The sequence below is a fragment of the Scyliorhinus canicula genome, chromosome 14 (genome assembly GCF_902713615.1).
Source record: "Scyliorhinus canicula chromosome 14, sScyCan1.1, whole genome shotgun sequence".
NCBI classification, from domain to species: domain Eukaryota; kingdom Metazoa; phylum Chordata; class Chondrichthyes; order Carcharhiniformes; family Scyliorhinidae; genus Scyliorhinus; species Scyliorhinus canicula.
In genome coordinates, this window is record NC_052159.1 from 120,279,565 (window position 1) to 120,303,618 (window position 24,054).

A 24,054-nucleotide genomic window follows, 5' to 3' on the forward strand; every position below is an offset into this window, starting at 1 on the left:
GGCTTTTGGCAAGGGGAATTGAAGAAGCCTTAGAAGATCAGGATTTAAGGATAGATTCACCTATGGCAGGAAAGGTTATTTTGAAGATCTTCTTGGCTCTTTTAGCCACAAAGGCATGGGAATGCAAATATATAAAAGCTGCCTTTTTGCAGGGGCATCAGCTTCATAGAGACATTTTTCTCAGTCCTCCTAAAGTGGCAGCTAACACAGAAGGGGTACTCTTGAAGTTGAACAAATGTGTATATGGTGTTATGGGCCAGAGTTTAGAGAACCCCAAAGTGTATCGTGGAGTTCACCTGACCCACAACTTTTATTAGATTGTGGTTATGGGGAACACATGGCCCCCTACTCTACAGGTGCGATGCAACAGAAATCTACAGTACTTTTAAATTAAAACACTGTTTATTTATGACACTAGTTAACACTTTATAAACCACAGTAAACATCTTAACAACTATCAACACCAATAAATTACTGGCACTATAACGGAAATCTTTCTTGCATCTTTACGATGCATGTCGATAATCTTTTGTGGAGTGGAACTTGTGATTTCGAAGCTGTTCTAATCTCTGGTTTGAGGAAAGAATTCAGGGTTGGAAGTTACGCTTCCGGTGCGTTTAAATAGATTGGATTGGATTGGAAATCGGACTAAGTTAGGGGCAACTTTACGTCAGCAATCTTATTTGGAGAGCATCTGCCCAACAGCAATTAGTCGTGGTCGGCTGTCACAAAAAGACGCAGCGGTTTCAAAAATAGAAAAGGGGACCTCCGGTTGCGGCAATGAGTGAGTGAGCCGCACATTCGGGGGCTCTCACTCCGGCGGAATTTGAGGACCTGGTTCCCCGGTTTTGCGGGACTGTGGAGCGGTGAAAGGACGGCCACGGAGGTGCGCAGGAGTGAGCAGAGCTGCATGGAACTGCGGGAGGGCAGAAAGCAGCGAAAACAGGAGAGGAAGGGACAAAGGCAAGGCGCAGGGGAAGCTGACCCGGGAGCCAAGATGGCGAACTACAGACCTCGGACCCGGCGATCCGGCAAGGTTCTTAAAAACAGTTTTGAGTCGTTGAAGCGGGATAACTTGGACCCACTTCAGAAGACAGTGCATCAGCTGAACCAGAGGCTGGATGCCCAGGACGAAAAAGGTAAGGAGCTGGGAGAGGCAGTGGAGGAGCAGGCGGATGCGCAGACGATTGCAGCGCTAGTCGTCGACGGGTTGAAGGAGAGACAGAGAAGACTGCTCGACAGAGTAGAGGAGCTGGAAAATAGCGCCCGTAGACAAAATCTGATGATCATCAGCCTCCCGGAGGGGGCTGAGGGAGCTGATGCCACAGCGTTTCTTGTGGACCTGTTGAAGCAGCTGATGGGGGCTGAAGCCTTTCCGCGACAGGAGCTGGAGGGGGCACACAGAGTACAGGCGAGACAGGTGCGTCCGGGGGTCACCCCTGTCCGATGGTGATTAGGTTCCACAGGTTTGTGGAAAAGGAGCGGGTGCTGCAGTGGCAAAGAGCGCCAAGAGCAGCACGTGGAATAACAGTGTTCTTCGCATCTACCAGGACCTACCTACCAGTAGGTGGCTAGGCGGCGAGCAGCCTTTAAACAAGTTAAGGAGGTGTTATTCAAAAAGCACGTGAAGTTTGGTCTGCTCTTCCCGGCCCGTCTTTGGGTCACGCATCAGGGCCAACACCACTACTTCTCCGAGCCGAAGAAGCGATGGACTTTGCGAGGTATCAGGGGCTGGTCCCGAAACAAGGAGCCACGGACGCAAGCTAGGGTCCGAGAATTACCATTTGAAGGGACGCCTACTGTGTCTGGACTGCTGAGCGACTGTTTAATGTTTTAAAGGTGCCATGCGGTGTATTTTCTGTGGGCAGTTTTTGCCGGGGGGGGGGGGGGGGGGAAATACCCTTCATACGATCTTTTCCCTGTTTTTGTTGCTTTTTTTTTCTCCTCTCTGCTGTGGTGGGTACCTTTTGTTGGGCTCTCTGAGTGCACTGGAGCAGGTATTGCAACAAAGGGGTGGCCAGTCAGCAATGGGGATTAAAGACGTTGGTTGGGGGCTTTCGTTTCATTTATGTTTCTGGTTTTTATGTTTGTTTCGGTTGGGTTATTTACGGGTATTGGGTTATTGCGGTGTTATTTTATTTATGCTCAGAAAGGGACGGGGGTTAACACTTTTCTGTGTACACGGCGGGAACTGTATTGTACCTGGAGCAGCCTCGCGAGGCTGTTTGATGTTTACATCTTGTTTGATCTTTCTCATTTTAGTGAGATTGCTCCAGTGGGTTGGAGTGGGGAGATGAGGTCGGGGAAACAATGGGAGTGGGACAAGTGGGATCATCTGTCATGTCAGGGGACTAAATGGGCCAGTTGAAAGTTAAAACTCATCAATCCGGCGCCCACTTGTCCCCCTCCCACTGTGTGTTCGCGCATCTGCGGGCTCTGAAGGTGGACGTAATTATGTTGCAGGAGAAGCATCTGAAAGTGTCTGACCAGACTAGGCTGAGGAAGGGCTGGATTAGCCAGTTCTTCCACTCGGACTTGGATTCTAAGTCCAGGGGTGTAGCAATTATGATCAATAAGCGGGATCAATTTGAGGCGGAAGGCGTAGTCGCAGACAGGGGGGGGGGGGGCAGATTCCTTATGGTAAGGGGTAAGCTGGAGGGGAGAAGAGTGGTGCTGGTGAACATATATGCTCCGAACTGGGACGACGTGGACTTTATCAAAAGAGTGCTGGGGAAGATCCCGGACCTAGACTCTCGTGGGTTGATAATGGGTGGGGACTTTAATACGGTCCTTGACCCAGGGCTGGATTGGTCGTGTCCCAGAACGGGTAGACTCCCAGCAATGGCAAGGGAGCTGAAAGGGTTCATGGAACAAATGAGGGCAGTGGACCCATGGAGAGCCAGACAGACAACGGGAAGGGGCTACTTGTTTTACTCACATGTTCATAAAGTATATTCTAGGATTTATTTCTTTATCTTGAGCAGGGACTGTGTAGGGGAGGTAAAGAATACGGAATATTCGGCAAACACTATCTCGGACCATGCCCCGCACTGGGTGGACCTGCAGGTCGGGTGGGGGGGAATTACCAACGCCCGCAATGGAGGTTAGACGTAGGATTGTTGTCAGAGGAGGGTGTATGTGAGAGACTTCGGAAGTGTATGCAAAACTACTTGCAGGTGAACGATACGGGGGAGGTTTCAGCAGCGACCTTGTGGGAGGCGTTGAAGGCAGTAGTGAGGGGGGAGCTGATCTCAATTCGGGCTCACAGGGTCAGGGCGGACAGAGCAGAAATGGACAGATTAGTTCGGGAAATTTATCAGATAGACGAGGAGCATGCGGGGTCCCCGGGGGAGGACCTACTCAGTGACGGAGATTACAAGCGGAACTGGGGGTGCTATCCACGAGTAGGGCCGTGGAACAACTTAGGAAGGCGAGGGGAGAGGTGTATGAGCAAGGGGAGAAGGTCAGCAGATTGCTAGCACAGCAACTCAGGAAGAGGGAGGCGGCCAGGGAAATAAGTAGAGTGATTGATGGGGAGGGGAGCAAAGTGGAGGACCCGGCAGGACTGAATAAGTTATTCCGGGACTTCTGTAGTAAGCTGTATACTTCAGAACCCCCGGAAGAGCCTGAGGAGATGAAAAGGTTCCTGGACGGGCTAACATTCCCAAAGGTAGACGGGGGACTAGTGGACGGGCTGGGGGTCCCGATTAGAGCAGAGGAGATATTGGGGGGCCTAAAGGCCATGCAGCCGGGGAAAGCCCCATGGTCGGATGGATACCCAGTAGAGTTTTACAAGAAGTTCTCGGAGATAGTGGGACCGGTCTTGACTAGGGTTTTTAATGAGGCAAGGGACAGAGGGACCCTGCCGCCTCCGATGTCGTAAGCCACCATCTTGCTGATATTGAAGCGGGACAAGGACCCGGAATCCTGCGGGTCATACAGGCCAATCTCCCTGATCAATGTGGATGCCAAGCTCCTGGCCAAGGTCCTGGCGATTAGAATTGAGGACTGCGTACCGGAGGTGATTGGGGACGATCAGACAGGGTTTGTGAAAGGCAGGCAGCTGACAGCTAACTTGAGAAGATTGCTTAATGTGCCCCGACGGGCAAGGAGGTGGAGGTAGTGGTGGCAATGGACACTGAGAAGGCCTTTGACCGGGTGTAGTGGGGCTATTTGTGGGAGGTGCTTGGACTGTTTGGGTTCGGGGAGGGACTGGTTAATTGGGTCAGACTATTGTACCAGGCCCCCAAGGCTAGCATCACGAACAGGGTAATGTCAGATTATTACAGATTACATCGCGGGACCGGACATGGATGCCCACTGTCCCCGTTGCTGTTCGCGCTGGCCATAAAGCCGTTGGCGATTGCGTTGAGGGGTGGAAGGGAATGACACGGGGCGGGGGAGGGGGGGGGGGGGGTGGTGGAACATAGGGTCTCTCTCTATGCGGGCGACCTGCTCCTGTACGTGTCGGACCCACTGGCCGGGATGGAAAATATACAGGAAACATTGAGGAAGTTCGGCCGGTTTTCAGGGTACAAATTAAATATGGCCAAGAGTGAGGTATTTGTGGTGCAGGCAAGGGGCCAGGAGAATAGACTGAAGGAGCTGCCATTTAGGCTGGTTGAGGAAAGTTTCCGGTACTTGGGGATACTGGTGGCACGAGACTGGGGCAGGTTGCACAAGTTAAATTTGACCAGAGTGGTGGAACAATTAAAGAGGGAGTTTCGGAGATGGGATGCATTCCAGCTGTCTCTAGCGGGGAGGGTGAAGACTGTAAAGATGACAATCCTCCCTAGGTTCCCGTTCATCTTCCAGTGCCTCCCGATCTTTATCCCATGGTCCTGCTTCAAAAGGACTGGCAAAATCATCATGAGCTTTGTCTGGGTGGGACAATTCCTGCGGGATGCTTGAAAGGAGCCGCAGCGAGGGAGGGCTGGCATTGCCGAGTCTGATCAACTACTACTGGCCGGCTAACATAGTCATGATAAGGAAGTGGATGGTGGGTACAAGGTCTACCTGGAAGCGGTGGAGGCGGCTTCGTGCAGGGGCACCAGTTTGGCAGCCCTGGTCACGGCGCCCCTACCGCTGTCGCCGGCCAGCTACTCCACCAGCCCGGTAGTGGGGCGGCCCTGCAGATTGCAGATATGGGGCCAGTGGAGGAGGCATGTAGGGGAGGTGGGTGTGTCTATCTGGGCTTCAATATGTGATAACCATTGATTTGCCCCCGGGAACATGGATGGAAGGTTTTGAACATGGTGGCGGGCGGGGGTGAGGAGGGTGGGCGATATGTTCCTGGAGGGGAGCTTTGCGAGTTTGAGGAGCTTGGAGGAGAAATTTGGGCTGGTAAGGGGAAATGACTTTAGGTACTTACAGTTGCGGGACTTTGTCCGCAGACAGGTCCCATCCTTTCCACGCCTCCCGCCAATAGGGATCCAAGACAGAATAGTCTCTAGAGGTGAAGGAGGAGAGGGTAGAATCTCGGATATTTACAAGGTGCTCATGAAGGGGGAAGAGTCCCAGACAGAGGAACTGAAACTCAAATGGGAGGAGGAGCTTGGCGGGGAGATGGAGGACGGGCTGTGGCCAGAAGCCCCGAGTAGGGTAAACTCAACCGCAACATGTGCCAGGCTGATTCAATTTAAGGTCGTTCACCGGGCCCACATGACGGTGGCTCGGATGAGCAAATTCTTTGGGGTAGAGGGCAAGTGCGCTAGTTCCGCGGGAGGACCAGCGAGCTATGTTCACATGTTTTGGGCATGCCCGATGCTTAGGGGATACTGGGAGGGGTTTGCGGGGATCATGTCTCGGGTGCTAAAAACAAGGGTGGTGATGAGTCCAGGGGTGGCAATTTTCGGGGTTTCGGAAGACCCGGGAGTCCAGGGGGAGAAAGAGGCCGCTGTTCTGGCCTTTGCTTCCTGAATAGCCCGGCGGCGAATACTGCTGGCATGGAGGGACTCAAAACCCCCAAAGACTGAACTATGGCTTTCGGACATGTCAAGTTTTCTGGGTATGGAAAAAATTAAGTTCGCCTTGAGGGGATCTGTACTGGGGTTCACCCGAAGGTGGCAACCATTCATCGACTTCTTCGCGGGAGAGTGAACGTCAGCAGCGCGGGGGGGGGGGGGGGGGGGGGGAGAGAGATTAGAGTAGAGTAGGAGGGATAAATCGACGGGTAGTGTCTATGGGAGAGGAGCGGGCTTGTGTAGTATGGTTTGATTGAACTATTGATTTTACGTTGATGTTTGCACATTTTTGCTTTTTTTGTTGTTGTCTGTAACTGTTTACAATGCCGAAAAATACCTCAATAAAATTGTTTGTTTAAAAAAAAGTGGAAAAGGGCAATTGCGAAGATTAATTGGGTAACTGAATTGGTGAGGTAGACAGACTAGACCGGATGGTAGTTTTGATGTCTTAGAGTTGAGTACAAAAATGAAGGATCCCAAAGTGGAAGACATAATAAGAGCAAATAAAGTGTTGGTCAAACAAAAAATGCAGGTGTGTTTTGAGGTTCCCGGTATTCGGTGACCGTAGGCAAATGAAAGTCATATTTTGTAGTGATGCGTCCTATGCAAATTTATGTGATGGGGTTTCAAGTGCAGGAGGTATTATAATTTTCCTTTTGGGGAACAATGGTAAATGTTGCCTTCTTGTGTGAGAAATAAAGGAAATAAGGAGAGTTGTCAAAAGCACTTTGGTTACTGAGACATTAAGCCTTGTAGAGGCGGTGGATATGGCCTTTTATATATCTGAGATATTGCCAGAAATTGTGGGATTCAGTGATTTGCGTAACATACACATTGAGTGTCACATTGACAATAATTCCCTGTGGGAAAATGTGCACTCTACAAAAAATGTCAATGAGAAAAGGTTAAGGATAGGCATCGCAAGTTTGAAGCAGATATTGGACAGAGGGGCGATAGCAAAAATTAAATGCATTGACAGTAGCTATCAGTTGTCCGACTGTTTTACGAAAAGAGGGGCTAGTTCACCAAAATTTGTGGATATTGTTAATGAAACATTGTTAATGTTTCTGTGGGGGGGGGGGGGGGATTGTGTGTGTTTTTTGAGTTTCTTGCAGTTTTGTTTTCACCAAATTATTTTTTTTTCTCCAAGGAAGGGGAGACTATTAAAGAATGGGTTAAGAGAGATTTCAATTAAATGTCTCATTTATGTTAAGTATCCAATAATTGACACTGATAGAACATAGAACATTACAGCGCAGTACGGGCCCTTCGGCCCTCGATGTTGCGCCAACCCATGAAACCATCTGAAGCCTATATGTAAAGAATGTTCAGGTGGCCTTTGGGGCACGTGAGGTGATGATTGAGTTTTGTACAGAGTTGTGTGAGAGGAAAATAAAGGTGTTTGTGAGAAGGAGCAGAACTTTTGACTCTTTATACAACAGCAGCTAAACTGCTAACATGGAGCACCAAAGTGCCTGTTCCTGTGCAGTATTGTTCTTTGTTCTAATTGATGGAGAGTGAAGTAGATGATTCGGAGACTAGGCTGCTGAATCTTAATAAAGGAAACTATGAGTTGCCCTTGATAGATTGGGGAGAGTTACTCATGGAGTGGATAGGCAATGGCAAACATTCAAGGAATGCATGGGGGAACTGCAGCTCATTCCTGTGTGGCACAAAAGCAAATGAGTAAGAGGGCCAATCCTTGGCTTACAAAGGAATTAGAAATAGTATCGGATCCAAGTAAGAAACATACAGATTGGTCAAGAAAAATAATAGGTCTGAGGATTGGGAGCAGTAGAGAATTCAGCACAGAAGGACCAGGGATTGATAAGAAGGAGAAAATACTGTACGAAAGTAAACTTGCAGGGCACATAAAGATGACACAAATAATTTTTATAGATATGTGAAGAGACAGAGTTTGGTAAAGACAAATATAGGCCCCCTCCAGACAGGAACAGGGGAATTTATACTAAGCGACAAAGAAATGGCTGAGCAACGAAATGCATACTTTGATTCTGCATTCACAAAAGAGGACACAAATCAGATACCAGAAATGTTGGACAATGAAATGTTTTGTGAGAGGGAAGAACTAAGGGATATCAACATTAGTAGAGAAATGGTGCTAGAAAAATTGATGGGATTGAAGACGGATAAATCCCCAGGACCTGATAATCTGCATCCCAGAGTGCTTATGGAGGTGGCTCTGGAAATATTGGATGCATTGGTGGTCATCTTCCAGGATTCTATAGACTCTGGAACTGTCCCTGCAGATTGGAGGGTAGCTCACGTCACTCCAATGTTCAAAAAGGGAGGTAGAAAGAAAACAAGGAATTATAGACCAGTAAGCCTAACATCGGTAGTGGGGAAAATGCTTGAATCCATTATCAAGGACTTTATAACGGAACATTTAGAAAACAGTGGCAGGATCAGTCAGAGTTAGCATGGATTTATGAAGGGAAAATCATGCTTGACAAATCTGTTGGAATTCTTTGAAAATGTAACTAGTACAGTTGACAAGGGGGAAGTCAGTTGATGTGGTATGTTTGGACTTTCAGAAGGCGCTTGACAAAGTCCCGCATAAGAGTTTATTGTGCAAAATTAAAGCGCATGGAATTGGCGGAAGTGTATTGATGTGCATAGAAAACTGGTTGGCATAGAGGAAATAAAGAATAGGAATTAATGGGATATTCACCTGGTTCACACTGTTCCATGGGCAACAAAGTCCCTCTCTCGTGAATAGTGAAGCAAAGTATTCATTTAGTGCCTCCCCCATCTCTTCAGAATCGAGGCACAAGTTCCCTCCATTAACCCTGATTGGCCCTACTCTCACTCTGATCATCCTCTTATTTCTCACATAAGTGTGGAACGCCTTGGGGTTTTCCCAAATCACTCCCGCCAGGGATTTTTCGTGCACTTTCTAGCTCTCCTCAGTCCATTTTTGAGTTCCTTCCTGGCTACCTTGTAACCCTCTCGAGCCGGGTCAGATATTTGCTTCCTCAAACTTAAGTAAGCTTTCTTTTTGACTAAAAGCTCCACTTCTCTTGTCGTCCAAGGCTCCTTCACCTCACCATTCCTTCCTCGTCTCAGTGGAATAAAACAATTCAGCACTCGCAGCAAGTGCTCCTTAAACAATCCCCACGTTACTGTGTGCATTTCCCCAAGAACAATTGTTCCTACTTTATGCTCCTCAGCTCCTGTTTAGCTGGGGCTGGTTTAGCTCACTCAGCTAAATCGCTGGCGCCTGTCCGGGGAGGCTGGTACGGGAATTGAACCGTGCTGCTGGCCTGCTTGGTCTGCTTTAAAAGCCAGCGAATGTGGCGACTAGGGGCTTTTCACAGTAACTTCATTGAAGCCTACTCGTGACAATAAACGATTTTCATTTCATTTTTCATTTCATTTCGTTTAATAGCAGTATAATTTCCCCTCCCCCAATTTAAATACCTTCCCATACTGTCTTTTCCTATCCCTCTCCATAACTATGGTAAGGTCAAGGAGTTGTGGTCACTGTCACCAAAATGTTCTCCCACTGAGACATCTAACACCTGGCCTGGTTCGTTGCTGAGTACCAAGTCCAATATGGTCTCCCTCCTAGTCGGCCTATTTACATATTGAGTCAGGAATCCTTCTTGTACACACCTGACAAATCTGCTCCATCCAAACCATTTGCACTGAGGAGGTTCCAGTCAATATTGGGGAAGTTGAAGTTTCCCATGACAACAACTCTGTTACAGCTGCACTTTTCCAAGATCTGCCGCCCAATCTGTTCCTTAATCTCTCTGCTGCTATTGGGGGGTCTATAGAAAACTCCCAATAAAGTGATTGCTTCTTTCTTGTTTCTGACTTCCACCAAGACTGACTCAGTAAACAAACCATCCTCAACTACCTCCTTTTCTGTAACTGTGATGCACTCCATAATTGACAGTGCCACTCCCCCTCCTCTTTTACCTCCCTCCTTATTTTTAAAACCTCTAAACCCCGGAACATCTAACAACCATTCCTGCCCCTGTGAAATCTATGTCTCCGTAATGGCCACAACATCGTAGTTCCAAGTACTGATCCATGCTTGAAGTTCATCTCCCTCATTCCTGACACTCCTTGCATTGAAACAGATACACTTTACCCCATTCCACTGAGTGCAACGTTGCCCTCTCAACTGTCTATCCTTCCTCACAGACTTGCTGCATACTATTTCTGCCTGTTCAACAGATCCATAGCTCTGGTTCCCATCCCCCTCCCAAACTAGTTTAAACCCTCCTGAAGAGCTCTAGCAAACCTCCCACCCAGGATATTGGTGCCCCTCCAGTTCAGGTGCAATCCGTCCTTCATGTATAGATCCCACCTTCCCCAGAAGATATCCCAATGATCCACACATGTGAAGCCTTCCCTCCTGCACCAGCCTTGTTTCGAGCACAGGAGCAGGGATATGTTGTTGCAATTATACAGGACTTTGGCGAGGCCACACTTAGAATATTGTGCGCAGTTTTGGTCTCCTTTTCTGAGAAAGGATGTTCTTGCTCTTGAGGGAGTGCAGCGAAGGTTTACCAGACAGATTCTAGGGATGGCGGGACTGTCATTGACTAGATTGTGATTTTTCTCGCTGGAGTTCAGAAGAATGAGGGGGATCTCACAAAAACTTACAAAATTCTAGCATGACTTGACAGGGCAGATGCAGGGAAGATGTTTCCGATGATCGGTTTGTCCAGAACCAAGGGTCACAGTCTGAGGATTCATGGTAAACCATTTCGGACAGAGATGAGGAGACATTGCTTCACCCATGAAGTGATGAGCCTGTGGAATTCATTACTACAGGAAGTAGTTGACTCTAAAACATTGTATATAGCGTTGGGGCGAAAGGGATCAAAGGTTATGGGAGAAAGCAGGATTAGGCTATTGAGTTGAATGATCACCCATGATCGTGATAAATGGTGGAGCAGTAGGCTCGAAGGGCCAAAAGGCTTTCTCCTGCTGCTATCTTCTATGTATCTGTACCTGGTAGCATTCCAGTAAACCTCTACCTCATCATCCGAAAGTACAGTGCCCAAAATTGGACACAGGGTAGTGTAACTGAAACCTAACCGGGCGGTACTGTAGCACAGTGGTTAGCACTGTTGCTTCACAGTGCCAAAGTCGCAGGTTTGATTCCTGTCTGAGTCACTGTCTGAGCGGAGTTTGCACGTTCTCCCCGTGACTGCATGGGTTCCTCTGGTTGTCCTGTTTCCTCCCACAAGTCCCGAAAGATGTGCCTGTTGGGTGAATTGGTCATTCTGAATTCTCCATCTGTTTATCTGAATAGGCGCCGGAATTTGGCAACTGGGGGATTTTCACAGTAACTTCATTGTCATGTTAATGTAAGCCTGCAATAATAAAGAATTATTAATGCCAATAATTTGTAAGTATTTGTCATAACTTTCTTGCTTTTGTACTCTCTACCTCTACCTATAAAGTCAAAGACCGAGTATGTTTTTCAAACATTTAGATCAACATGTTCTGCCACCATCAAACAATTTGTTTATATGAATTCCAGATATCTGTTCCTTTACTCCTGTTTTTAAATTGTTATGTTGGTTTTGATTGGTTCTCCTTACTCTTACTTCCAAAATGCTCTGTGATTGTCCATTTCACCAGTGTTTCCATGCCCTTATGAAGTACCATTATCATTTTCACTATTCACGACATGTCTGGAAATACTGCAGAGGTGGAAATCTGAAATAGAAACAGTAAATTTTAGAAACACACAAGCAGGTCTGATGACATTTGTGGGAGAGAAGCTGATTTAATGTTTCAGGTTGATAAACAGCTCAGCTTTTTGCGTCACTTGTAATTCTGCCCTCAAATCCAAGTCCAAGTATATATCAAAAAGAGCTGTGAACACTACTGAACACTTAACTCCAGTCTGAAACACTATTATTTTCAGCTTTCTATCTCTCAACCACTATCACTGTAGTTTTAATCATACAGGCAACAATATAACAAAAAATACCAAATGTCTTTTGAAAGACCATATACATAGTGTCCCTGCAGTGCAGAAGGAGGCCATTCAGCCTAGTGAGTCTGCAACAAAGCCCTTGGAAATTGCACCCTGCTTAAGCCCATGCCTCCACCCTACACCCGTAACCCAATAACTCCACCTAACCTGTTGGACAATAAATCCTCTGACTTCACATGAATCCTCACCCATTTTGTATGCTTTTTCTCTTGCATTTATGCTGTCCTTGACTTCCCTCATCAGCCATGGATGCCGTGCCCTCTCCTTAGCATGTTTCCTCCTCCTTGGGATGAATTTCTGTTGTGCCTCCCGAATAACCCCCAAAACTCCTGCCATTGCTGTTCCACTGTCTTCCGTGCTGGGCTCCTTCTCCTTTTCCAATCAACTCTGGCCAGCTCCTCCCTCATGTCTTTTTTGTTACCGTTATTTAATTATAATACCGTTACATCTAATTCCAGCTTCTCCCTCTCAAACTGCAGGGTAAATGCTATCATATTGTTGTCACTGCTCCCTAAGGGTTCCTTCACCTTAACATCGCTAATCAAGTCTGCCTCATTACACATCACCAAATCCAGAATTGCCTGTTCCCTCGTAGGCTCTGTCACAAGCTGCTCCAAAATACCATCTCTTAGACATTCCACAAATTCCTTTTCTTGGCATCCACTACAAACCTGATTTTCCCAATCCACTTGCATATTGTAGTCTCTCATGATTATTGTGTTCACAGAATCATAGAATTTACATTCAGCCCATCGAGTCTGCACCAGCCCTTGGAAAAAGCACCCTACATAAGCCCACACCTCCCCTACCCCATGACCCAGTATCGCCACCTAGCCTTTCTGGACACTAAGGTAATTTAGCATGGCCAATCCATCTAACCTGCACATCGTTGAACTGTGGGAGGTAATCGAAGTACCTGGAGGAAACCCACGCAGACACAGGGAGAACGTGCAGACTCCACACAGACAGTGACCCTAGGCGGGAATCGAACCTGGGACCCTGGAGCTGTGAAGCAACTGTGCTACCCACAGTGCTATCGTGCTGCCTTTTTAAATGCCTTTTCTATCTCCTCATTTATTTTCCGCTCCACACCCTGACTACTGCTAGGGGCCCTGTACATAACTTCCATCAGAGTCTTTTTTTCTCTTCGATTCCTCAACTCTACCCACAGAGATTCTTTGCCTTGTGATCCTATATCGTGCCTAATGTCTTTCATTTGCACCGCAATTCCCTTTTTCCTAACCACTGACTCCACTCCCTCCCTGGTAGTATTCTGAGACTGAACCAGATTGCTTAATAATAAGAATAAGAATCTTTATTATTATCACAATTACATGAACACTGCAATGAAATTACTTTGAAAATCCCCTCGTCGCCACACTCCAGCATCTATTCAGGTACACTGAGGGAGAATTCAGAAAGTCCAAATTACCCAACAGCACGTCTTTTGGGGCTTGTGGGAGGAAACCAGAGCACCCGAAGGGAACCCACGCAGACACGGGGTAACTTGCAGATCCGCACAGACAGTGACCCAAGCCGGGAATCGAACCTGGGATTCTGGCGCTGTGAAGCAACAGTGCTACCCACTGTGCTACCATGCTGCCCTTTCAATCTTGGCATCCAGTTTCACCTCCTGCCAGTCCTTTCTCCTTCCCACCTTCTCATTTCCTTTCCGTCTCTCCGACCATGCCCATTTTCAAAGAATTTGGGAACAGATACAGATACATTTGATGTCGGTAGACTAAGGTGCACAAATGAACATGGCATTCAAGAATCATTGGTGGACTCAAAGTTAGAGAAGCTGAAAGCATCTCTCTATTTCCATTGACCACCCATGCTGTACAATAAAATCCACCCTCTTACACCTTGGCCTGAATTCTCCGCCGTTAGGATTCTCCATTTTGCCGGCAGCCCGGGGTTTCCCGACGGCATGGGGCTGCCCCACAATGGGAAACCCATTGACCAGCCAGCGAAACGGAGAATCCCGATGGCGTGCTAAACCAGAAATTTGGTGCGGCGGAATGGAGAAACTCGCCCCTTGTGTTTACTCAGCAAATCATTAGGAAGCATGGAAGGAAGGAGTTTGACGAACAGACCTCATTCATCTTAACCCCCAACATGCTTCCTGCCAGCTTCTTTCGCACACTTTTCACTCCCCTCTCTGCCAATTCCTCTCTGTGACTTCGATATTGTTCTTCAAACAGGCACCTATTTCCTGATTTAAATGACCAGCTGAAGGAATTAAGGAAACATCTTATTGAAAGCACTAACGACATGGCACCATTAAAAGTGTGGGAACTTCAAGGTACTCTTCACAATTTTTGTTTGTTTTTCCCCAGTTGGATATTTTATGCTGAAAAGCTGCTGACATTTTTTCACTTGCTATTTCTGCTATTCTTTGCCCCACTTTCCTGTAAGCAACAAGAAGAAAACCTATCTTGACTGACATGGAAGCTATTTTGGTTTGCTGTAAGGAAGTATCAACCTCAAAATTTCAAATTATGCCTGGATAGTGATAGTGGAGCAAGAAGTGGAGTTGAGAGGGGCAGGTGTGAGGAAATGCCAGTGCGAGAAGGGAGTATGTGAAGTTATTGGTGAGGCACTCACTAAGGGAGAAACGGATGGATGGAGGTCCCAGATGAGTGTAGAGCTGGGGGGGGGGGGGGGGGGGGGGCTTCTCAGGAATCCTCACCGCTCACTTTGGTGTTTGTCTCCTTTCAATGCATGATTCCGGAGAATCGTGGAACCTGTCGAGTTGGCATTTCTACTACTTTCAATAGAGCAGCAGCAGAGACAGAGACTTGCCTACTGGGGAGGAGGCTGGACCCAGAGCTGTACTTGAAGAGCACCACAGAGGGAACAGCCCCGTTTGGAAACAGTACCGGCAAAGTGTATTCTAATGTATCTGTAGATGTCGGTGCCGCAGTGCTGGAGAAGACATTGGACCACATTTGTTATATCCTGCAGAAACTGGTAGCAAATGGAATGGGAGGATACCCACTGCCCGTGGCCGTTGAAGTGATGGCAGCTCTGAACCTCTGTACGAGTGGCGCATTTCAGGGCAGCACTGGTGATCTGTGTGGCATCAGCTAGTCAGCTGCACACTAGGGAGGTTACAGATGCCCTTTTTATAGATCATAGTACAGTGCCCTTAATGTATATCAACTTTCAGATAGATCAGTACAAGGAGAGCCAAGATGCAAGAGCCATGGACTTCACCCACTTAGCTGGCATTCCCAGGTGCAAGATGTGAGAGACTGCACCCACATGTGCCTGCAATCTTCGTAGCATCATGCGGTGCGATTTATGAATTGCAAGGTATTCCACTCCCTCTGTGAACACATGATGTGAATCATGCAGGTGTGTGGCTGTTTCTCAGGGAGCAGCATGATAGTTACATCTTGGGGCTCTCTCAGATTCCAAATGTTTTTGAAGGAGAGCAGCGTCTGCAGGGATGGCTCTTCGGGCGCAAGGGGTACCCATTAAGGAGGTGGCTGATGATGCCAGTGTGGAATCACAAAAACCTGTGGAGACTCACTAAAATGATTCTCGGGCATCGATGCGCAAGCTGGTCGAGCAGGCAACAGGACTGCTCAAAATGTGATTCCAGTGACTGGCCGGATTCTATGAGAGAATGATGATGACTTCCATCAAGGAAAGAAGGATCCTCCTCTCTTCCTCAGAGATAAACCTGACCCGTGCCTGACAGAGAGCTGAACGTGTCCCACCAATGAAGGAGCTTATCATGCAGTATAGAGACTCAGGGTGAGCTGTCATCTGCAACAGCCACAATGACGAGGTCAGGCATTCTGCTGCGTTCCTCAAACTAATCTCCAGGATGGGTCAGCTTCTCTATACTTTGTCAGCCCATGGCAGTCTCATTACTGGAGAAAACTGGCTACAATGAGAGGCCCGGGCATTGATGCTGGGGTCTTGTGGTAAGTCGGCAGCAACAACGCTTCTTTACTGAGTCATCATTTTCAAACTCGGTCATGACCCACGGGTGAATTGCTGCCGGGTGTCGGGGGGTTGCAAGCGATCTGTTACGGTGTTCCTGCTCACGGGAAGAAGTGCCCAATGGCTTTCAACAATGCTGGCCGGCACATGCTGGATGTAGCAATGCACAGGCCCGGAGCCCAGTGAAAATCAAGCATATGACCCTGCCAGTCGCGATTGAAACATGCACAATACATGAGCACACTAAAAAGCACTAGACTGCCTCCTCGGTACATCAGCGCGCTGTTCCAGGAGCAGAATTTTGTTTGAATCGGTTAGTCTTCCCGCCAGAAGCGGCAGATGAGAGCAGATCACTAATCCAATACACTGACGTCACAAACTTTAGGGACGAAATTACTGAAGAAAGCTTTCCCTGTTTTGTGGCTGCCAGTTAGCAAGAAGATAGAAATAGGAAAGGAGCAGTCACTTCGTTAGGAGTTTTCTAGAGGCCCCCAAATAATAACAGAGATGTGGAGGAAAAGATTGCAATACAGATTTTGGATAGATGTGGTAGTCACAGGGTAGTTGTCATGGGTGACATAAACTTTCCAAATATTGATTGGAACCACTATAATTCAAATAGTTTGGATGGGGCTGTTTTTATCCAGTGTGTGCAGGAGGGTTTCCTCACACAATATGTGGATAGACCAACAAGAAGATTTGGTACTGGGTAATGAACCAGGCCAAGTGTTAGATTTGGTTGTGGGAGAGCACTTTGGAGATAGTGACCACAATTCGGTGACTTTCACTATAGCAATGGAGAGGGATAGGAACATACGGCAGGGCAAGGTTTATAACTGGGGGAAGGGTAATTACGATGCGATTAGGCAAGAATTGGAGAGCATAAGATGGGAACAGGAACTGTCATGGATAGGCACAATTGAGATGTGGAGCTTGTTCAAGGAGCAAATACTGTGTGTCCTTGATATGTATGTCCCTGTCAGACAGGGAGGAAATGGTCGAGTGAGGGAACTCATGGTTTACAAAAGAGGTTGAATGTCTTGTCAAGAGGAAAAAGTGGGCTTATGTAAGGATGAGAAAACACGGTTCAGTTAGGGCACTTGAGGGATGCAAGATAGCTAGGAAGGAGCTCAAGAAAGGGCTTAAGAGAGCTAGGAGGGGGCATGAGAAGTTCTTGGCGGGTAGGATCAAGGAAAACCCCAAAGCTTTTTACACTTACGTGAGGAATGAAAAAATGACCAATGAGGAATAAAAGAATGAATAAAAGAATGGGAACGTGTGCATGGAGTCTGAAGATAAAGGAGAGGCCCTAAATGAATACTTTTCTTCAGTTTTCACAAAGGAGAGGGGCCATGTTGTTGAGGAGGATAGTATGATACAGGCTGGTAGGCTGGAGGAGGTAGATATTTGGAAGGAAGATGTGTTAGAAATTTTGAGAAGCCTGAGGATAGATAAGCCTGATGGGATATATCCTAGGATTCTTTGGGAGGCAAGGGATGAGATTGCAGAGCCTTTGGTTTTGATCTTTATGTCCTCACTGTCTCCAGGAATAGTGCCAGAAGACTGGAGAGAGGAGAATGTTGTCCCCTTGTTCAAGAAAGGGAATAGGTCTAACCCTGGGAATTATAGGCCGGTTAGTCTCACTTCGGTCACAGGTAAAGTATTGGAAAGGGTCCTGAGGGTAGGATTTATGATCATTTGGAAAGATAGAGCTAATTCCAGGATAGTCAGCATGGATTTGTGAAGGGTAAGTCTTGCCTCACAAGTTTGATTGCATTCTTTGAGGAGGTAACTAAGTGCATAGATGAAGGTAGAGCAGTTGATGTCATATACATGGATTTTAGTAAGGCGTTTGATAAGGTGCCCCATGGTCGGCTCTCACAGAAAGTAAGGAGGCATGGCACAGAGGGAAATTTGGCCGATTGGATCAGTAACTGGCTATCACATAGAGAGGGTGGTGGTAGATGGTAAAATTCCATCCTGGAGCCCAGTCACCAGCGGTGTGCGACAGGGATCAGTGCTGGGTCCTCTGCTATTTGTAATTTTTATCAATGACTTGGATGATGGAGTTGAAGGGTGGGTTAGTAAATTTGCTGATGACACCAAGCTTGGTGGATAATGTGGAGGGCTGTTGTAGGCTGCAAAGAGACATCGATGGGATGCAGAGCTGGACTGAAAAGTGGCAGATGGAGTTTAACCCTGATAAGTTTGAGGTGATTAATTTTGATAGGACAGATTTGAATGCGGATTACAGAGTTAACGGCAGGGTTCTGACGAATGTGGAGGAGCAGATAGATCTAGGAGTTCATGTCCATAGATCTCTGAAAGTTCCCACCCAAGTGGATAGAGCCGTGAAAAAAGCCTATCGTGTGTGAGCATTTATTAACAGGGGGATTGAGTTTGAGAGCTGTGAGGTTATCTGCAACTGTGCAAGACCTTGGACCACATTTGGAGAAGTGTGTGCAGTTCTGGTCACCCCATTATAGGAAGGATATGGAAGCATTGGAAAGGGTGCAAAGGGGATTTACCAGGATGCTGCCTGGATTGGAGGGTAGGTGTTATGAGGAAAGTTTGAGGGAGCGAGGGCTTTTCTCATTGGAGCAAATGAGAATGAGAGGTGGCTTAATTGAGGTGTATAAGATGATGAGAGGGATAGATAGAGTGGCTGTTCAGCGACTTTTTCCTCGGGTGGATGTAGCTGTTACAAGGGGGCATAACTATAAGGTTCATGGTAGAAAATATAGGAGGGTCGTCAGAGGTAGGTTCTTTACTCAGAGAGTGGTTGGGGCATGGAACGCACTCCCAGCTATGGTAGTGGAGTCGGACACTTTAGGAACTTCAAGCGGTTATTGGATAGGCATATGGAATGCACTAGAATGATTTGGAATAGGTTGATTTGATCTTAGTTTCAGACTAGTTCGGCACAACATCGTGGGCCGAAGGACCTGTCCTGTGCTGTACAGTTCTATGTTCAATACCTTCCTACTTTCTTGATACTCCTCAAGGGTTTTGACTGTCCCCATCCTTCTAGACTGTAAAAAAGTCTCCTTTTTCTTTTTGACGTGGTTCACAATATGAAAAAATGAAATGAAAATCGCTTATTGTCACGAGTAGGCTTCAAATGAAGTTACTGTGAAAAGCCCCTAGTCGCCACATTCCGGCGCCTGTCCGGGGAGGTTGGTGAGGGAATTGGACCGTGCTGCTGGCCTGCTTGGTCTGCATTCAAAGCCGGCGATTTAGACCTGTGCTAAACAGCCCCGGTCTTAGTGTCGTCTGCAAACTTGGACACATTGCCCTTGGTCCCCAACTCCAAATCATCTATGTAAATTGTGAACAATTGTGGGCCCAACACTGATCCCTGAGGGACACCACTAGCTACTGATTGCCAACCAAGAAACACCCATTAATCCCCACTCTTTGCTTTCTATTAATTAACCAATCCTCTATCCATGCTACTACTTTACCCTTAATGCCATGCATCTTTATCTTATGCAGCATCCTTTTGTGTGGCACCTTGTCAAAGGCTTTCTGGAGATCCAGATATACCACATCCATTGGCTCCCTGCTATCTACAGCACTGGTAATGTCCTCAAAAAATTCCACTAACTTAGTTCGGCACAACCTGCCCTTTATGATCCCATGCTGCGTCTGCCCAATGCGACAATTCCTGTCCAGATGCCTCGCTATTTCATGGAATTTACAGTGCAGAAGGAGGCCATTCGGCCCATCGAGTCTGCACCAGCTCTTGGAAAGAGCACCCTACCCAAGCCCACGCCACCCTATCCCCATAACCCAGTCACCCCACTCAACCAACACTAAGGGCAATTTTGGACACTAAGGGTAATTTAGCATGGCCAATCCACCTAACCTGCACATCATTGGACTGTGGGAGGAAACCGTAGCACCTGGAGGAAACCCACGCACACACGGGGAGAACATGCAGACTCCGCACAGACAGTGACCCAGCCGGGAATCGAACCTGGAGCCCAGTCACCAGCGGTGTGCCACAGGGATCAGTGCTGGGTCCTCTGCTATTTGTAATTTTTATCAATGACTTGGATGATGGAGTTGAAGGGTGGGTTAGTAAATTTTCTGATGACACCAAGATTGGTGGATAATGTGGAGGGCTATTGTAGGCTGCAAAGAGACATTGATGGGATGCAGGGCTGGGCTGAAAAGTGGCCGATGGAGTTTAACCCTGATAAGTGGGATGTGATTCATTTTGGTGGGGCAAATGTGAATGCGGATTACAGGGTTAATGGCAGGGATTTGAAGAATGTGGAGGAGCAGAGAGATCTTGGAGTTCATGTCCATAGATCTCTGAAAGTTCTCACCCAAGTGGATAGAGCCGTGAAGAAAGCCTATAGTGTGTTGCCTTTGTTATCCAAGGCTCCCTAAACTTCCCACACTGTTCCTTTGTTCTCGGGAACGTGACTTTTCTGAATCCTAATCAACTGTCGCTTGAAAGACTCCCACATGTCCGCTGTTGATTTACCCTCTAACAGCCGCACCCAATCCAAATTCTCTAGTTCCAGTACAATGTTATCGTAATTTGCCTTTCCGCAGTTCAGCACCTTAATACAAAAGCTACCCTCATCCCTGTCCAAAAGTACCTGGAAACGTACGGAATTGTGGTCACTACTCCCAAAATGTTTAAGACAGAGATAGATAGGTTCTTGATTAATAAGGGATCTTTGAAGGTGGTAACACAGTGGACAAGGTAGTCAAAAAAGACTACGGAATGCTTCCCTTCATTGGACGGGGCATCGACTATAAAAACTGCCAAGTCATGCTACCGTTGTATGGAACCTTGGTGAGGCCGCACTTGGAATATTGCGCACAATTCTGGTCGCCACTCTACCACAAGGACATGGAGACCTTGGAGAGGATGCAGAGGAGGTTTACCAGGATGTTGCCTGGTGGAGAGGCTGAATAGACTCGGACTGTTTTCATTAGAAAGATGGAGGTTGAGGGGTGACCTGATAGAGGTCTCCAAGATTATGAGGGGCATGCAGTGTGGATGGGCAGGCACTCTTTCCCAGGTTAGAGGGGTCAGTCACCAGGGGTCATAGGTTTACGGTTCATGGGGAAAAGTTTAGAGGAGACATGCGAGGCAGATTTTTTATGCAGAGGTTGGTGAGTACCTGGAACGCGTTGCCAGGAGAGGTTGTGGAAGTAGATACATTAATGGTGTTCAAACGGCATCTTGACATGCACATGGATAGGATGGATATAGAAGGATACAGCAGAAGGAAGTGCTGAGGGGTTTGGCAAAGATTGGTATCATGACTGGTACATTCCGAAGGGCCTGTTCTTGTGCTGTATAGTTCTTTGTTCTTAAAGACATTCATGGTGTCCAATCAGTCCAACAGGCTACATGGAGGCCCCAGTTGGCACTGCGGATTCTGCCCCCGCATGCCTCCCTCCGTCAGTCAGGGATCTTTGCCCCTTGTCTGGTACTATGGGGGATTCTGTTCCTGGAGCCAATCACTGATGTCAGCGATACCGTCACCTGGTGCTGCCCTCGGGAGGGTTATACATTGTGGCACCTGTAGGGGCTACTGTGGGTGTTTCCTGGGTGGGCCACCGGCAGGTGGCAGCAAGGAGGGTAGGGATGGTGTGGCAGGGATGGGGGTTTGGAGGAGTGGGGCAGAGCACCCTATGGCCAGTGTCACTGGAGAACCAGGGGCCAAGGTGGGCCGTCAGTGGTGTGAGGAGCAAGATGATCGCGACAATGGCGTTCAGTGTCTAGGCAACAACCCAGTCCCATGGGGGGCGGGGGGCGGGGGAGGGGGGGGGGGGGGCTCCCGGGCCACCCGGGCCACCCGGGCTACTTGGCCTGTTCCACTGTCAACCCCCCTCCCCCTGGCCCTCCTCCCCAGTGTAATGCTCGGCAGCCCACAGCCGCTCCTCTCTGTGTCCGACCGCCTCTCTCTTACTCATCAGCCATGACACCAGTTTCACAATTTTTAAAAGCAGGAGTGAACCACACCATCGGGAACTCGGCTCATTGGAGGAGTAGAATCGCGGAGAATACCAGGTCGGGCCCTAATGATATGCAAACGGTGTTTTCTGTACGTGTGTTCTGGGACGCATTGATGCCGCTGTCGAGGTGATAGAGAATTGTGATTTAGCGTCAAACCGGCGCCTGCCATTATTTTGGCGTCAGAAACGATTTTTCGCCCAACCTCTTTTCACGATTTTGGCGTTACCCAACGGAGAATCCTGCCCAAGGTGCGGAAAAAGTGCTCCCAGCAACATCTTGGTGTTTGATCCCTTTTACCTGTTTCGTACCCAAAGCCAATGAGTTGAGTAGGTGAACTCTCTCCAGACCAGGGTATGTCAAAACTTCCACAAAGAAGATCAGTATTTAAAAGGCTCAGGAAGGAAGCCCGTCTATAGAAGGTGAACATAGAACATACAGTGCAGAAGGAGGCCATTCGGCCCATCGAGTCTGCACTGACCCACTGCCCTCACTTCCACCACGCCCCCATAACCCAGTAACCCCTCGTACCTTTTGGACACTAAGGGCAATTTTAGCATGGCCAATCCACCTAACTTGCACGTCTTTGGACTGTGGGAGAAAACCGAAGCACCCGGAAGAAACCCACACAGACACGTTGTCATGTGAGACTACCTTTAAGAAATGGGTGTTTAAGAAATGTACCTTTAAGAAATGGGTGTTTATCAGTGATGTCAGAGTGTGGGTGGAGCTGGGCTGTCTGTCAGCCTTTTACTTTTGTTTTAGGCTGTTTGCTGCAGGGTGTCTTTTCGTTTCCTTTTCAGACATGCAGTCACAGCCAGAAGGTGTGTTAGTCTCTCTCTCTGTAAACTGAAACTGTAAATCGATCCTTTGGTGATTTAAAACTAATAACTGCTCTCAGTAGTGACTTTAACCTGATGTGCTTCTGTTTAAACGTTTTTTAAAAAAATCTTATGGATGTAAAAAGGACAGCTTAAGGATTACTTAGTGTTGTATTCTTTGGGGGTTGTATTTGAATTAATGGTTGCTAAGATGTCCACAGCTGTGGAGTGGGCCATGTGCTCCTTATACCACAATCTATTAAACACTGTGGGTCAGGTGAACTCCTTGATACACTTTGGGGGTCTCTAAACCCTGGCCCATAACAACGGGGAGAACGTGCAGAATCCGCACAGACAGTGACCCAGCGGGGAATCGAACCTGGGACCCTGGCGTTGTGAAACCACAGTGCTCGCCACTTGTGCTCCCGTGCCCATTACATTGGACACGGTGGTAATGATGCAGGAGCTGGAAAAGTTCGGCAAACAATTGGTCAGATAGTTCGAGCGGCAGGGCCGGGAAATTAAGGAATTTAAGTGGTGCCCTTGAGAATAGGTCACGGCGGTTTAATCTCTAGTTGGTGGGGCTGCCAGAGGGAGTGGAGGGCCCAAAGTCTACAAAGCAAAGCCAAGTCGAATAGCAGCGCACACCTCCCCGATGAACTCCATGCAGTCCATGCTGGTTTCGAGCAGGGAACCTTCAAACCGCTGTCAACAGCCCAGCAGCCCCGGACACATCCATACCCACCGTCACAGGTTCCAAAGTCAAAGGCCTTCTTGAAAGTGAACCCTCGGAAGGCGATAGGTCTGGACGGGTCCCTGGTTGTGTACTCCGATCCCGCGCGGATTAGCAGGCAGATGCGTTCGTGAACATCTAAACACTGCTCCCTACTCCGCTCCGAGGTTCCCACCTACTTCGAGAAGACCAGCATCATAGAAGAACCAGGTAACGTGTTTCAATGACTACAGTCCGGTGGCCCTGACATCAATCGTAGTGAAGTGCTTCGAGAGGTTGGCCATGAAACACATCAACTCCATACTCCCAGGATGCCTTCGTCCACTGCAATTCGCATACTGCCGCAACCGGTCCACAGCAGACACCATCTACCTGGCCCTACACTCAAAGCTGGAGCACCTCAACAACAAGGACTCCTACAGCAGACTCCTATTTATTGACTACAGCTCCGCCTTCCACACCATAATCCCCGCCAAGCTCATATCAAAAGCTCCAAAACCTAGGACTTGGCTCTCCACTCTGCAACTGGATCCTCAACTTTCTGACCCACAGACCACAATCAGTAAGGATAAACAACAATACCTCCTCAACGATACTCCTCAATACTGGAG

At 47.8% G+C, this 24,054-nt stretch overlaps 1 protein-coding gene across 5 annotated transcripts in view; it reads left to right on the forward strand.

Annotated features, from left to right (window-relative positions):
- uggt2 (UDP-glucose glycoprotein glucosyltransferase 2) overlaps positions 1-24,054 on the forward strand; it is a 625,263-nt gene that overhangs the window by 224,158 nt on the left and 377,051 nt on the right. For all 5 annotated transcript variants that reach the window (XM_038817830.1, XM_038817832.1, XM_038817829.1 and 2 more), the window contains one exon: positions 14,154-14,254. In XM_038817830.1, the coding sequence (XP_038673758.1) occupies positions 14,154-14,254 (101 nt within the window). The remainder of the gene's footprint in view (positions 1-14,153; positions 14,255-24,054) is intronic.